Raw genomic sequence first — 14,445 nt, forward strand, 5'->3', positions numbered from 1 at the left:
TCCCCAACATTTCTTGTAGCATACCGTTATGAAGGCATATACTCTAGAGGCCTTAAGAGTGTCAATCTCATGAAGCTGAAAACTCCCTTGTGTGAGTCTGCCCTGTATTGCCAAAGTGTTTTCTGCGAGTACTTGTTTTAGAGTATCTTTTTGAATTATGATCTTAATAGAAGTTGGGTCTGCATCCTCCTCTTAGGATTTTTCTTAAGCGCTAAGCATGTTAAATTTGTTCACCAATGGCCGTCTGTTGGAATTTTTGTATGGCTGTCAACTTCTGATGAAGCTAATATATTGAGCCCCGCAATCACATATGATAACACTAGATATTTTGGTGTATAATGGTATAAAAAACTTTAAAATATTGTTTAAGATATCCACAGACATGCTTGATATGGTGTATTCTACAGCTGATGTTATTAAAAAATTGAAACAGAATAATTTATGTAGGCATATTATTTCAAACTCTTAAGATTAAGCCATGCACTCTATTTCCTACTTTAAGCCAAAGGCCTTGTAGCTAAATTGACACCTCCTCATGCACAAAGTGCTTGGGGGTCTAGGGGGGAAAGGGTTCGAGCTGCGGGGTTAGTAGCATATAATTATTTCTAAAAAAAAAAAAAAAATCGACTTTAAGAATTGGATTCAAGCAAATCTAACAATATCCCTTAGTGCATCTTAAAAAAAAAAAATTCATATTAGCACGTCAGTAGTACTGTAGTGGTCAGTTTCCTTATCAGTGATGTTGATGATGACTTTTTCTCTCTGCAATAATAATAATAAGAAAATAACATTTCCTTTACTAAGTTCTTTCTTATTTGTTGAACTGATAATCAAACATCTTTTGTCTTATAGGTTCTGGAGAGCTATGAACGTGCTTATAGCAATATGGTCCGTGTTCAGCAGCTCTCAGAACTAGAGGAGGTTTGGCCTGATTTTATTTGGAATTTATTTTGCCTCTTTAGCTAAAAAATCATTATATAAATCACAATATGAGGACAATGTCTGTTCCTCCAACAGGTCATTGATTACTGTACACTTCCTGTTGGAAATCCTGTTGCTGAAGGACGGCGGGCCCTTATTCGCAATATGTGGAATGAACGCATACAAGGAGTGAAACGAAATGTTGAGGTAGATATGGGTATTGGTTGATATTACAATTTTATAATGAAGTAGATACAACTATTGTCAATTAGTAAAATGGCACTTCCTCCTCTCATAATAATGGGATGGAGGGTGAGGTCAGGGGTTCAAGACCACTCAGTTTGTGTAACTTAGCAGTAGAAAAGATGTCAAATCAAACTGGAAAATATGAAGAAATGAGATTAGACATTAAGTTTTCAACATAGTTGCATGTAGAAACACTGGTTACTCTGAAAGTAAACTGATTTGTTGTAGATTTTGGATTTGGGTGGATGCATGATAATGTTATGGAAATGATGGAGATTTAGAGTGGAATTTATGGGTTAGTATACTTAGTTTTACTTTACAATCAAAAGCAAGAATTTGAGGTAAGAAAATTTTGGCTCCTCTTGCATGCTTCATGATGGCAGTTAGGCTCGGCATGGTCCTTTAGTAGCTTTTGACGGTCATTAACTCAGGTCAATGCTAACCATCTTTAGTTTTATTGTTTTGTAGATTGCATAAAAATGTGGCAAAAACAGAAATCCAAATTGATTTGACTGTGATTTTGAAGTGCTATATTTTTCATGTTAATAGTCTAGCAAAATATGGGGATGAATGGTCTACAATAGTAGTAAGGAGACCTCATGCTTATATAGCATATGAAAGACATTTGGGCTGGTTGGGATAGATTTTCTCATTTTGTATCCTATAGGGTGGGGAATTGCAAGAAAATCAGGTTTTGACGTGATGTAGGTTTGGAGATCAGTCTTTGGTCTTGTTTCCAGACTTAACTGCATTGCAGTGGAGCAGGGCCCAAAGAAAAAAAAAAAAAGAAAGAAAATTTGGGCCCCCCTAGCCCAAAGAAAAAAAAAGAATTTTTTTTTTTAATGATTATATATATATTTTTTATTTCTAGAGTTGTGCCTCACTCTTTCAGAAATTTAGACTCCTCTTTTAATTAGCCTAACCTAACTAGCAACTACCTAACTCAAAAACTTAACAAAAGCAAAATTAAAAAAAAAAAAAAAAAAATCTCAATCAGCCCAGTATTAGAATACTAACATTAGGTGTTCTAAATGGTAAATATTTAATATTTAGAACACCAAATACCAAAAACACTACTGTCATTTCAAATGCTATAATAAAGTAGCAAAAGTAAGTTTTGGTTTGTGAAAATAATTTTTTTTTGCAACAGTTGATGCTCTTAAGAAACAATATTATTTTGTATTTTTTTTGTCTTTGTTGGTAAATGATTGCATCTTAATGTATTAAGAAACAATGATTTTGTGTATTGATCTTGGTTGATAGTTTGATAGTACTATATATTTTGTGTCTTTCTCATCATATGATTTTTTTTTTCGGCCCCGTCTAGCTTGAAATCCTAGGTCCTGTAGTGGAGAAGGACACCTTAGTGAGTTAGTGCGCTTGATTACGTTTGGAGAGGATAATAGAAGCCAGTGTTGGAATCTTAGATTCATTAGGAGGGATGAATTAGTTGATGGACTTAATTTACTTCAGATAGGTTGTAGAAAGGAACAAGGATTATTCACTTGGAATTTAGATGGGAAAGGGCAGTTTTGTGATTGATCCTATTATGCATGTTTGAGATGTGCATCTGCATCCTTGTTCCCTTGGAAAGGTGTTTAAGGTAGTAAGGTTCCACATAAGGTAGCATTTTACGGACAGTTGCTTTGAATTCCATAGTGATCATAGATAACCTTGTCAAACGCATAGATGTCTAATGTGTAAGGGCAGTAGTAAAACAGTTTAGCACTTGCTATTGTACTTCCAATGGCTAGAGAGCTGTGGTCTTTTGCACATATGACTTTTGGGGGTACTTTGGATGATGCCTGGCCAGGTAATTGATTTGTTGATTGTCTATAGAGGGGTGTTTGGACGTCACCCAAAAGGGTTGTGTGGCAACCTACTCCGCATTACATTATTTGTACTATATGGAGAGAGAGGAATCGTTGGAATTTTGCAAACAAAGAGCAATCTATGCAAGATATTAAGAATAGCTTTTTGAGATTTTTGTTTGAATATTGTATGTTGATTGGGGGTTATCATTCAGTTCTATTTTGATTTTTTGGACCTCATGAGTGTCTGTTTAAAAATTCTCTGAGGGCGCTCGCAATTGGGTATCCTTCATTCTAATAAAATTATTCTCTTCCTTATAAAAGAAAAAAAAAAATTAATAGACTTGCAAAAACTGGTATTTTCAGAATAATAATAATTCTTGAGTGGCTTTGGAGGTTTGTGGAAGAATTGGTTAGCTTTTGATGTAGAATCTTGGGTTTAAAGTACGGTATTGGATGGACAATTGGTGTTCTTCAGAGGCTTGTGAGTACTCATGGGTTGGATTCTAGAAAAGCAAGGAGAATGGGTGGGGAGAGGTTTGTGAGTCATTTCCTTTTTAAGCGTGGGACTTCCCCAGATAAAATTCATTTGATTCCTTCTAACTTTTGATGCTTGAATGTTCAGGTCTGGCAGGCACTTCTGGCAGTTAGAGCTCTTGTGTTACCTCCTACAGAGGATATTAAAACTTGGCTCAAGTTTGCTGCTCTTTGCCGAAAAAGTGGGCGGATCAGCCAGTCTAGATCTACATTAGTTAAACTCTTGCAGGTCTATTTAGCACATATGTTCCAACATGGATGCTGAGTTTGAGATCGTAATTTTTTTTTTTTGTATGTTTAACTCAACTTTGTATGGAATCTTTTCAGTATGACCCCGAAACTTCCCCTGAAAATATAAGGTATTGTGGGCCTCCTCAAGTAATGCTGGCCTACTTGGAGTACCAGCATTCTCTTGGAGATGATGTCAAGCGAAAGGAAGCATTTGCTAGGTTGCAGGTACAGCATATTTCCCTCTTTTTTCCCCTCATGATCACTGCTTTCTGCTATCACTACCTACTTGGGGGTCTTCTTACTACGTATTTTTCTTGGCACAAAATTATTGCTTTAGAATTTGGCTATAGAGATTTCAAGTGCCCCAAGCACTCAACTAGTTACCCCAATTGGCTTTGGAAGCTGTACAAGTTCAAGCGTTCCACTCCTTGCCCGTGTATATCTTAAACTTGGAATTTGGCAGTGGGCACTAATTTCTCCTTCTCCTGGATTGGATGATGATTCTATCAAAGGTAATGATTGCTTAATTATTCTTTTAGTTTTAGATTTCCTGAAGGTTTAATTGATCTCCTATAATTCATATTCAAATTTTGTTAGATATCCTTAAGGCATTCAAGAATGCCACTCAGTATGCAAACAAATATGCAAAGGCATGGCATTGGTGGGCACTATTCAATACGGCAGTGATGTCTTTTTATCTTAAAGTTCCAAATGTTACAGCACAGTTTGTTGCACAGTTTGTTGTTGCAGCAGTTACTGGATATTTTCATTCAATAGCATGTGCAGCAAATGCTAAAGGTGTTGATGATAGTTTACAGGTAAATGAAATCCCTGGATCTGAGGCCTTCTTGCAATATGAATTTTTGTTCCGCCTGTTTAAAGAGATTCTATTTTGTACGTCATTCTAGAAATATCTTGTCCAATTGTGCCGATTGCCCCACTGTACATTGATACATAAATGAAGCCATTAATTCAATGTGTATAGACGGATCATGATCCTCATTTCTACATTGAAGCTGTCTGTAGTACCCTGCACCTAGTGTATGCCTTCAAATATGATATTCATTCTTCATTCAATTTGTGGATCATGACTTGTCACTGGATTTTAAATTTATCATTCTAATGGAGAATTATTTTGATCCTGTTATTTTCTTCAGGATATACTTCGCCTTCTCACATTGTGGTTCAACCATGGATCTACTACAGAAGTCCAAATGGCTCTACAGAAAGGATTTTCACTTGTTAATATTAATACATGGCTTGTGGTTTTACCTCAAATAATTGCTCGGATACATTCCAATACCCGTGCTGTGAGAGAACTGATACAGTCACTTTTGGTGCGAATTGGACAAAGTCATCCACAGGTTTGTTTTTATGGTTTCTATGCATATATGATTTTCAAACTACTAGCATCAGTATTGTTTGGATTAAATAATTGAAGGTGACGATCTAGTTGAGTGTTTATGCTAGTCAATGATTTTTAAACACTATTGTATCTATGTAATGCCAATTGTTAGAATAATGTTTAAATGATTAAATTCACCATTTTCTAACAGTTTTTGGAACAAGTGATAGTTTATCATGTGATGCAGGGCAATTTCAGCTATATCCTAATCCTCTTATAACTAATTAGTTAGTTTGTTAGATAATTTCTTAAGCATTAGCCGTTAGGATTTAGACACTTGTCAACCATCTAGAGGCTACAAATGCCAAACAACTAGTATAAGTAGTAGAATGTAAGCTCTTTGTAAATCAGTTTTTGGTAATTGAATGAATTGTTAGCCATTGTGTGCTATTTGGAACTATGTGTTCTTGCAGAGGTACTTATCCACCTATCAATATGTTCTAAGCAACTCAGCCTTTCATTGTTTCTAAACCATACACAAGCAGCCCATCACATTCCCTGCATCAGTTTAGTATCAGAGCTTGAGATCCTTAGGATTCAAGTTCGTTTGCAATTTGTTTCTTCATTTTCTGTCCAAGAACCTATCAAGATTCAGTTTTGATTACTTTTCCTAGCCTAAAATACCTCTCTTACCAAAACCAAAGCCTTCATATGTGCTAGCAATTAGTTTGTAGTAGCAAGAAGCCATGGTTTTTGAGAAGACAATGAAGGATAAGGGCAAGAAGCAAGCTGTTCTTGTAGTAGATGAAGATGATATTGCAGCCATCGGACCAAGGTGTAGAAGGGTTCAAAATGGCTTAGAAGCTGAAATGGAATTATTGAGGAGGCAACTACAAGCCTTGACTGAACAGTTGAGAAAAGATAGGAAGATACAACAGCAATACTACCAGCATGATACTGCTGGAAGTGTAGCTTTATATGAGGAGGATTATGAGCAACCTTTTGTTCATATTCCTAGGGAGACAAGAGAAGTATGGCCACAATCCTGTGATGGTTCAACCGAAGATGCCAAACCAGAATTGGGAATCAAGATTTGCGATTGAATTCCTTGAATTTGATGGTGGCTTGGATCATGAGGAGTTTGTGGGTTGGCTTAGCCAAGTTGAAGAGATCTTTGCTTGTTATGATATTCCAGAATCCAAGAAAGTTAAATTGGCAGCAACTGATTTGAGAGGCAAGGGAAGATCTTGGTTTGAGCAGTTGAAGATTCAAAGATTGAGGGAAGGAAAAAACAAGATTCAAAGTTGGGAGAAGCTGAAACAGAAACTCAAGAAGCAATTTTTTCCGTACAGCCACATCCAAACCCACTACAGCAACTTGCACACCTGCTGGACAAATTCAAATGCAGCAAATAGAGCAGTGTTGATTGAGACTCAGGAAACAAAGAGATCACAATCAGCCCTTTTCAATTCAATAACCAGCCCAAGTGGTGGTGCTGCATCAAACTTCACTAAGCATTGGAGGCAGCCAACCAAGAATGTTGAGATTGGGTCAAATACTACTGGATCTAATGAAGTTTCCAAGGTACCAACCAAGAACCAGCCTGTTTTGTCAAAGGGTAAAACCTTGGTGGTTGAAGAGATAGAAGATCAAGACTTTCTGGTTGAAGAGTTAGAAGATCATGACGTGGGGCAGCCTATTTTTTATAATTACATTTAAGAACAGATTGGTGAAGAAGGGAAAGAAATGAGTTATAGCATGAAATATGTGGCTGAACCTGTTTATGATCAATCTATGAAAGAAGAAGATGTTATTGTTGAGGAAGAAAAGGATTTATCATTAGTAATAATGGCCTTGCAAGTTCCAAAGTAAGAAATGGAGGAAGACAAACAACATAGAAGTAAAATTTTTCCAATTAATTTCTGCATTGAAGGAAGAATTTGTGACTTGTTGATTGAGAAAGGTAGTTATGAGAATTTAGAGTCACGAGATTTTGAACAAGAATTGAAGCATCAATATAAACTGTCTTGCTTACATAAAGGAGATGAAATTAGAGTTTCAAGAGGTTGTATTTCATTCTTTGTGATGAAGTAGAAAGACAATCATGTAACTACAACAGGCAAGCCATCTTGGGAGGAAGGTGCAGCACACTTGGTTTGCACAAGTTAGTGCTTCACTACTCATTGCAACCAAAGAAGGAGAAAGCAAGCCCCAAACCAATGGTCAAGACGAAGAAGGCTTTACAATTGGAGGATCAACCAAACTTAAGGACAAGTTTTCTTTCAAGAAAGGGAGTCCTCCTAATCAAATGCATCTACATTGGAGTTTCAGTTGTGTGGGACTTTGCTGTGCAGAGGCAGCAACATTTGGTGTGCTACCAACAACAGCAAACTCATTATACAAGGCAACTGCATCATCCTAGAAGGCTAGAAATTCATATAAATCTTGTGGCAACCAAGAGCACTTGAGGTCAAGTGCTTCTTAAGAGGGAGAGTTCAAATGTAGGGCAATCTCAAGTAGCTATATCCTAATCCTCTTATAACTAATTAGTTAGTTAGTTAGATGATTTCTTAAACATTAGCCGATAGGATTTAGACACTTGTCAACCATCTAGAGGCTACAAATGCCAAACTAGTATAATTAGTAGAATGTAAGCTCTTTGTAAATCAATTTTTGGTAATTGAATGAATTGTCAGCCTTTGTGTGCTATTTGGAACTGTGTGTTCTTGCAGAGGTACTTATCCACCTATTAATGTGTTCTAAGCAACTCAGTCTTTCATTGTTTCTAAACCATACACAAATAGGCCATCACATTTCCTGCATCATCATGGTATTAGAGCAATTAGTCCTGATGTTGAACCCTATCTCCACTTTACCTTTTCTTTGGAAAGTTAAAGAAAGCTTACGTGTTGGGTATGACAAGTGGTAGTTTATCACCAAAATTACTAGATAGAGGGAGAAAATAATTTCAATGACCTGTTCTCCCTTGTTTGCATTTTATCTTCTCAAAATCTCCTTTACTTGTTTCAGCTCATTATTTCTCAATCCTCTCTCTCTCTGTCCCCCACCCAGCTAATAAAATATTCATATTTATCTAGTTATATCTAAAATCCATTTCATCATAGTTCAGAGAATTTGGTTAATGAAATAGTATACTTCTGGATTCTTCATGTAATATTGTACTTGAATAAATATAAAGATTATAAATGGTGAAATGTCAGTATGCACTTCAAGCATTTGAATTAAATAAAGGAGTTATTTTGCTTTGCATTGTCAGCTTTTCAATTGTCTACATTTATATTTGCATGAATGGTGATATCCCTCCTCAAGTTATGTTTGGGGATTGACTTGGTGCTCTTTCAATTTGCCGGTTATGTCATAACCACAGATTCTTTTCATTTTATTGTTGTTTCTTCCACGTTAATTTTTTTTTTTTTTTTTTTTTTTAGGTAAAGAAAAAATTTTATTAGAAAATTTCTTCCACATTAATTATAGTAATTCAATCCCTTTCACAGGCTCTTATGTACCCTCTTCTAGTAGCTTGTAAATCGATAAGCAATTTACGTAGAGCTGCAGCCCAAGAAGTGGTTGACAAAGTTCGGCAGCATAGTGGTGTACTTGTTGATCAGGTGAAATGATTGATCAATTTGATTTTGTTAAGTTCTTTTCTTTTATTTAATTTTATTTCAATTAAAAAATTTATAAGTAGGTCCTTTTTCTCCTCAGGCACAACTTGTATCAAAAGAATTAATCCGTGTTGCAATACTTTGGCATGAGATGTGGCATGAGGCATTGGAAGAAGCTAGTCGTTTGTATTTTGGTGAACATAATATCGAGGGGATGCTAAAGGTGTTGGAGCCATTGCATGAAATGCTTGAGGAAGGTGCTATGAAGAATGATACCACGATAAAAGAGAGAGCATTCATTGAGGTTTTTGCATAACATCATCAACTTTTCTTAAACTTTCTATGGAACCATAGATCAAACTATAGCTTGGAGATATTTAAAGTATTTTGACCCTTAAAGCATTTAAAGTAGCTTTGGCTTTCAATTTTTGATGGTTGGTTCTTTTACCTTGTGATTTCCAGGCATATCGTCATGAATTACAAGAGGCCTATGAATGTTGCATGAAATATAAGAGAACTGGAAAAGACGCTGAGCTTACTCAGGTATAGAATCTTTTGTTAGGATTAAATTCACCATTTCCTATTAGTTTTAAGCTTTTTGGGATTAGTGGCAATTTATCATATTATTAGAGCAGGTTGTCTTGTGTTTGAACCACTTCTCCACTCTTCTTCCTATTTATATTTAAAATTTTGTGTTGAGCGCCAAGGTGACTCTTCCCATGTGAGATGGATTGTTAGAATAATGGTTAAATGATTAAATTTGCAATTTCCTAATTGTTTAAGCCTTTAGGACTCATCGTGTATCATCTTTCAAGAGCAAATTGGGTTTTTTTTTTTTTTTTTTTTTTTTTTTTGAGCTTCCTAATTTATTTTATGAAGAAAATTGTCATGAACAGTTTTGAATATTATCATGACTATCACATAAGCTTTTCTTGAATCCTTCTGCACGGTTAATGGGAGACATTTCCTACATAATTTGATTCCTTTTTGCATTTAGTATTTTCCTCTCGACTTTTTGGTGTGAATTCTGTTCTAATAGCTAAAAATGTAAATGCATATGAACCTACCCCCGTTTGGCTACTTGCCTATCACTCCATGTTCATGTTACCATTACATTAATGTCTTGAAATAGCTAGTTTTTCTAACACTAAAAGAAGTTCATCATATGGCTAACCATACAATCTCTCTCTCTCTCTCTCTCTCTCTCTCTTTCTTTCAATATATATATAAGCAAAGACTTCTTGTAAGAGAGCATGAGGTTCTGGCATGTGGTGCATTCTATGAAATTCTTTTCATTTAGGCTTCCACCTCATCAAAGTTTAGCATTTGTGTCAAAGTATTAATAAGTTTCAAAGAATCTCTGTCTCTTTCTCTCTCTCTCTCTCTATATATATATATATATATATATTCAAAAATACAATTTTCACCCTATAAGTTTGGTGAATTATGATTTTAGTCCACTAAGCTTAAATTTTCTCATTTTAGTCCGTTAATCTTAGTAACCTAAGGTTATTCCATGTGACGCATTTGTAGAAAAAAAAATTAAACAAAATCCAATAAATACAATTTCACACAATCAAGAATATAAAAAGAAGAATTATGTTCTTAAGTTAGAAAAGTAATTAAATAGTTGTCAATTTATGCAAACAATAGTACAACAGGTTCATATTTTAAATTAGATTAGTTAAATATTATATTACATAATGATTATTATAAATTGGACATTAAACTATAACATGATGCAGCTATATTCTTTGAAGAAATGGGTGCGAATAATATAAGTAGTGCCTTTGTCAGGCATGGGATCTCTACTATCATATTTTTTTTCCCCCTAGAAAAATGGGTTTTAATATTTTAAGTCTTGCCTTTGTCAGGCATGGGATCTCTACTATCATGTATTTAGACGGATAGATAAGCAGCTTCAAAGTCTTACAACCCTGGACCTGCAGGTAAAAAGATCCAGATCTTCATATATGGGAATTTTTTTTTTTTTTTTTAATTCCATTATTGTGGCATTAACATTTTATTTTTCTACAAATGCCCAAAAAAAAAAAAAAAGTCCGTCTCTCCAGAATTGTTAGAATGTCGTGATTTGGAGCTTGCTGTTCCTGGGACATACAAAGCTGGTAAGTTTCGGCATATGGTTTCGTGACAATATATGGGTGTTATACCTGTGAGTGTTCCTTTGATATATACACCCTTCTCTATATTTAGATTCACCAGTGGTGACGATTGCATCATTCGCACCCCAGCTGGGTATCATAACATCTAAACAGCGACCTCGAAAATTGACAATTCATGGGAGCGATGGTGATGATCATGCCTTCTTACTGAAGGGGCATGAAGATTTACGCCAAGATGAACGTGTAATGCAGGTATGTTCAGGTTTCCAGGATTATAAAGCGTATCTTGTTTCTGTAGTCCATATAAATGTTAGTATTTGTTTTTTTACTTTTCTGCACATTCTTGGTCTTGCAGCTTTTCGGTTTGGTGAATACTCTGCTGGAGAATTCTAGGGACACTCAGGAAAAGGATTTGTCTATTCAACGATATGCTGTCATTCCACTATCTCCAAACAGTGGATTGATTGGTTGGGTCCCAAATTGTGACACCCTTCACCATCTCATTCGGGAGTACAGGGAGGCCAGAAAGGTCAGTTGAAGTTCATTGGATGCTGTCCTTTTAATGTGAGAAAAGTGTGTGTGTGCGTGCATGTGTGCATGCATATGCATGTGGGGGTGGGTGGATATGTGTGCGTGTGTGAACATGCACATGTGTCTTTTATGTGTTTTGTGTTTGTGTGTGATGTTGGATGGTTGATGGGGTTTTTGACGTAGCTTCATCTAAGTAACCACTTTATAATTGTGAGTGTTTATGGATGGATGCGTAGCTGCATAGGTGGTTTTATGACTGTTTTGTGGTTTCAGATTGCCCTGAATCAAGAGCACAAACATATGCTGAGTTTTGCCCCAGATTATGACCATTTGCCACTCATTGCTAAAGTGGAAGTCTTTGAGTACGCCCTGCAAAATACTGAAGGCAATGACCTGGCAAGGGTATGTATTATTCTCAAAATACTCATTGCTTCTTCCTCTCTATCTTCATTGTTTTTGCTTTGCTTGTTAATATGTTATCACAAGGTGAATAGATCTGGCCTTTGACAGGTTCTTTGGTTGAAAAGTCGAACTTCTGAGATATGGCTAGAGAGGAGGACAAATTATACTAGAAGTTTAGCAGTCATGAGCATGGTATGTGTTTACCTTTTAGCATCTTCATTTCCTTCCGCCCTTGTAGACTTCCTATCTAGATCCATTTTGCCTCCCTGTGCTTCTTACTAAATTCTTGTCCATCTTCAAAAGAACTTAAGAAGCTCAGTCTATTTCTGAATTTTACATCTCCAGACTGCTAATTATTACAACTGGTCAAGTTTTCTTATGTATTTAATGTTATTATTGCACGTATATGTGAGTTTTATTCTAATTTAGCATGCGTAAAGCACCACACACTCCTATTTTTTACTTTTAGCATGCATCGCCAGGATTTCTGTAGTTATTTTTTACTTTGATAATTTTCCGATCTAATTTTTAATTTTGAAGTGAGCTAAAGATAAGTTGCGTGTTTCAGGTGGGTTACCTTCTTGGCTTAGGTGATCGTCACCCAAGTAATCTCATGCTACACCGCTCTAGGTAACATGTAGTAAAGAAAGGAGACAGGTGTACTTTTAGCTAAATTTCAGTGTCTTACATTTTAAAGTTGTATTGCAGTGGCAAGATCTTGCACATTGATTTTGGAGACTGCTTTGAAGCTTCAATGAACCGGGAGAAGTTTCCTGAGAAGGTATGACATGTGTTGTAATATGCTTTGCATTTTTTGGATTTCTGTATGTTCTAGTTTTCATATTTTCGAATCCATGGTGTAGGTACCCTTCCGCCTGACTAGAATGCTTGTGAAAGCTATGGAGGTTAGTGGTATTGAGGGCAACTTCCGTTCAACTTGTGAAAATGTGATGCAAGTTCTCCGAACACATAAGGATAGTGTTATGGCTATGATGGAGGTATAGACACTAGCAGTCTTGTGTTTACTTTTGCTTCTCTAAGATTTATCATTTGAACAAGTTCATGTTCTAAAATTAATTTAATGGTATGGATAAGGTGAGAAACACTGCCACATAGGGTAACACATACTAGTGTAAAGGATGAACAATCATATGGGTGATATCATATAGTTTAGTGTATCAATAGTTGTGGGGTAGCCATGATTTGTTTATGCCTTAACTAGCCCAAAATGAATAAATTTATTGAAAAATAAAGTAATATGGGAGGGTCATTGTTCAGAAATTCTGAAGTTAATGGTAAATGCTTCCACATGGGCGTGATGGATCTGGTTTTCAGTCTGTTTGACCCAAAACTATATAGAAATAGCAAATATTGCTTATCAAAACAATGGGATAAGGAAGCTGATTCTTAGTCATACCTGTTTCAGGCCTTTGTTCATGATCCTCTAATTAATTGGCGTCTTTTCAACTTCAATGAAGTCCCACAAGTGTCAGTGTTTGCAAGCGCTAATGTCACTCCTGTTGTGAATGCTGAAGAAACTGCTCCAAATAAAGAGCTTACTCACCCTCCACGGGGTGTTCGTGAGAGGGAACTTCTTCAGGTATTTCTGAATCTCAATTGTAAAATAATTTGAAATGCTTCAACTGAATAGTGCTCATATTATCTATTGGCTGTGTAGGCTGTTCATCAACTTGGTGATGCTAATGCTAATGAGGTCTTGAATGAACGTGCTGTGGTTGTAATGAATCGGATGAGTCACAAACTTACTGGACGTGATTTTTCTACTTCCTCCTCTGTATCCACCAGTTCTATTCAGCATGCAGTAGATCACAGCACCTTGATTTATGGAGAAAGCCGTGAAGTTGATCACGGATTAACTGTTAAATTGCAAGTTCAGAAGTTGATTACCCAAGCTAGATCACATGAAAATTTGTGCCAAAATTATGTTGGGTATGTTGTATTATTTTCTTCGCACTTTCTTATTTATACTCATATGGAGTTGTGTTTCTTTTAGATATAATGTATATATAAAGCACATGAATGTATAGCTCAGCTTACGAACTTTAAGCCTATTATCATATTTCTAGTAAGTACAACCAAATAAATTCGGTGTTTGCCAAGTCAAGGTGAGAACAGTCACCCATTTGCAATTGGGGATCAGACTTAAGGTCAGCCATTAGTTTGTCTAATATTCATGAGGATAATAACTTGAAAGATCTCTTTGTCTGCCATTTTTTTAATCACATGTATGAATTGTAATGCTCTGTGAAATTCCCTGAATTTCAAAACCTACAGCTGGTTTTAAGCATACAGCTTTTAATCCATTTATCTAATTATCACTGCTTTTTTTGCTTGTTTCAGGTGGTGTCCTTTTTGGTAAAGCAGAAGAGTAGTATTGTATTGTTTATACTGTATATATTTTGTATATAGCTGGACCTTTTGAGAAGCCCTTTTCCACTTCTCAGTTGTTGTATTTTATGTATAGATGCAATTCCAATCAATAAAAGATGTATTATTTCTCATCAAATCTTTGCTCTCAAGGTATGATTGCTCCAGAAAATGATACTCTTTTTTTTTTATAGGAAATTCATGAACTTTTTATTTCACTCTTGAAAAGCCTGGTTCACATTAGAGAGAATTATAGAGTTGATAATGGGTGGAGTTTCCTCCAT

General features: G+C 35.7%; 2 protein-coding genes across 3 annotated transcripts in view; both read left to right on the forward strand.

The window, feature by feature from the left end:
• The window catches only part of LOC115968055 (serine/threonine-protein kinase TOR), a 90,881-nt gene extending 76,581 nt beyond the window's left edge, over window positions 1-14,300 (forward strand). For both annotated transcript variants that reach the window (XM_031087254.1, XM_031087255.1), the window contains 22 exons: window positions 853-921; window positions 1,018-1,128; window positions 3,604-3,744; window positions 3,843-3,971; window positions 4,084-4,258; window positions 4,344-4,564; window positions 4,904-5,110; window positions 8,607-8,720; window positions 8,818-9,021; window positions 9,180-9,260; window positions 10,592-10,666; window positions 10,777-10,843; window positions 10,932-11,092; window positions 11,196-11,369; window positions 11,645-11,773; window positions 11,882-11,965; window positions 12,342-12,403; window positions 12,482-12,554; window positions 12,637-12,771; window positions 13,200-13,373; window positions 13,452-13,723; window positions 14,135-14,300. In XM_031087254.1, the coding sequence (XP_030943114.1) occupies window positions 853-921; window positions 1,018-1,128; window positions 3,604-3,744; window positions 3,843-3,971; window positions 4,084-4,258; window positions 4,344-4,564; window positions 4,904-5,110; window positions 8,607-8,720; window positions 8,818-9,021; window positions 9,180-9,260; window positions 10,592-10,666; window positions 10,777-10,843; window positions 10,932-11,092; window positions 11,196-11,369; window positions 11,645-11,773; window positions 11,882-11,965; window positions 12,342-12,403; window positions 12,482-12,554; window positions 12,637-12,771; window positions 13,200-13,373; window positions 13,452-13,723; window positions 14,135-14,153 (2,877 nt within the window). In that variant the 3' untranslated portion in view covers window positions 14,154-14,300. The remainder of the gene's footprint in view (window positions 1-852; window positions 922-1,017; window positions 1,129-3,603; window positions 3,745-3,842; window positions 3,972-4,083; window positions 4,259-4,343; window positions 4,565-4,903; window positions 5,111-8,606; window positions 8,721-8,817; window positions 9,022-9,179; window positions 9,261-10,591; window positions 10,667-10,776; window positions 10,844-10,931; window positions 11,093-11,195; window positions 11,370-11,644; window positions 11,774-11,881; window positions 11,966-12,341; window positions 12,404-12,481; window positions 12,555-12,636; window positions 12,772-13,199; window positions 13,374-13,451; window positions 13,724-14,134) is intronic.
• Window positions 5,123-7,671, forward strand: LOC115968057. The gene has a single exon (XM_031087257.1). It carries the CDS (start codon window positions 6,070-6,072, stop codon window positions 6,808-6,810), a length of 741 nt encoding a protein of 246 aa, XP_030943117.1. The 5' UTR covers window positions 5,123-6,069; the 3' UTR covers window positions 6,811-7,671.
• Window positions 14,301-14,445: the final 145 nt, after the last annotated feature.

This window comes from Quercus lobata, chromosome 11 (assembly GCF_001633185.2).
Source record: "Quercus lobata isolate SW786 chromosome 11, ValleyOak3.0 Primary Assembly, whole genome shotgun sequence".
NCBI classification, from domain to species: Eukaryota; Viridiplantae; Streptophyta; class Magnoliopsida; order Fagales; family Fagaceae; genus Quercus; species Quercus lobata.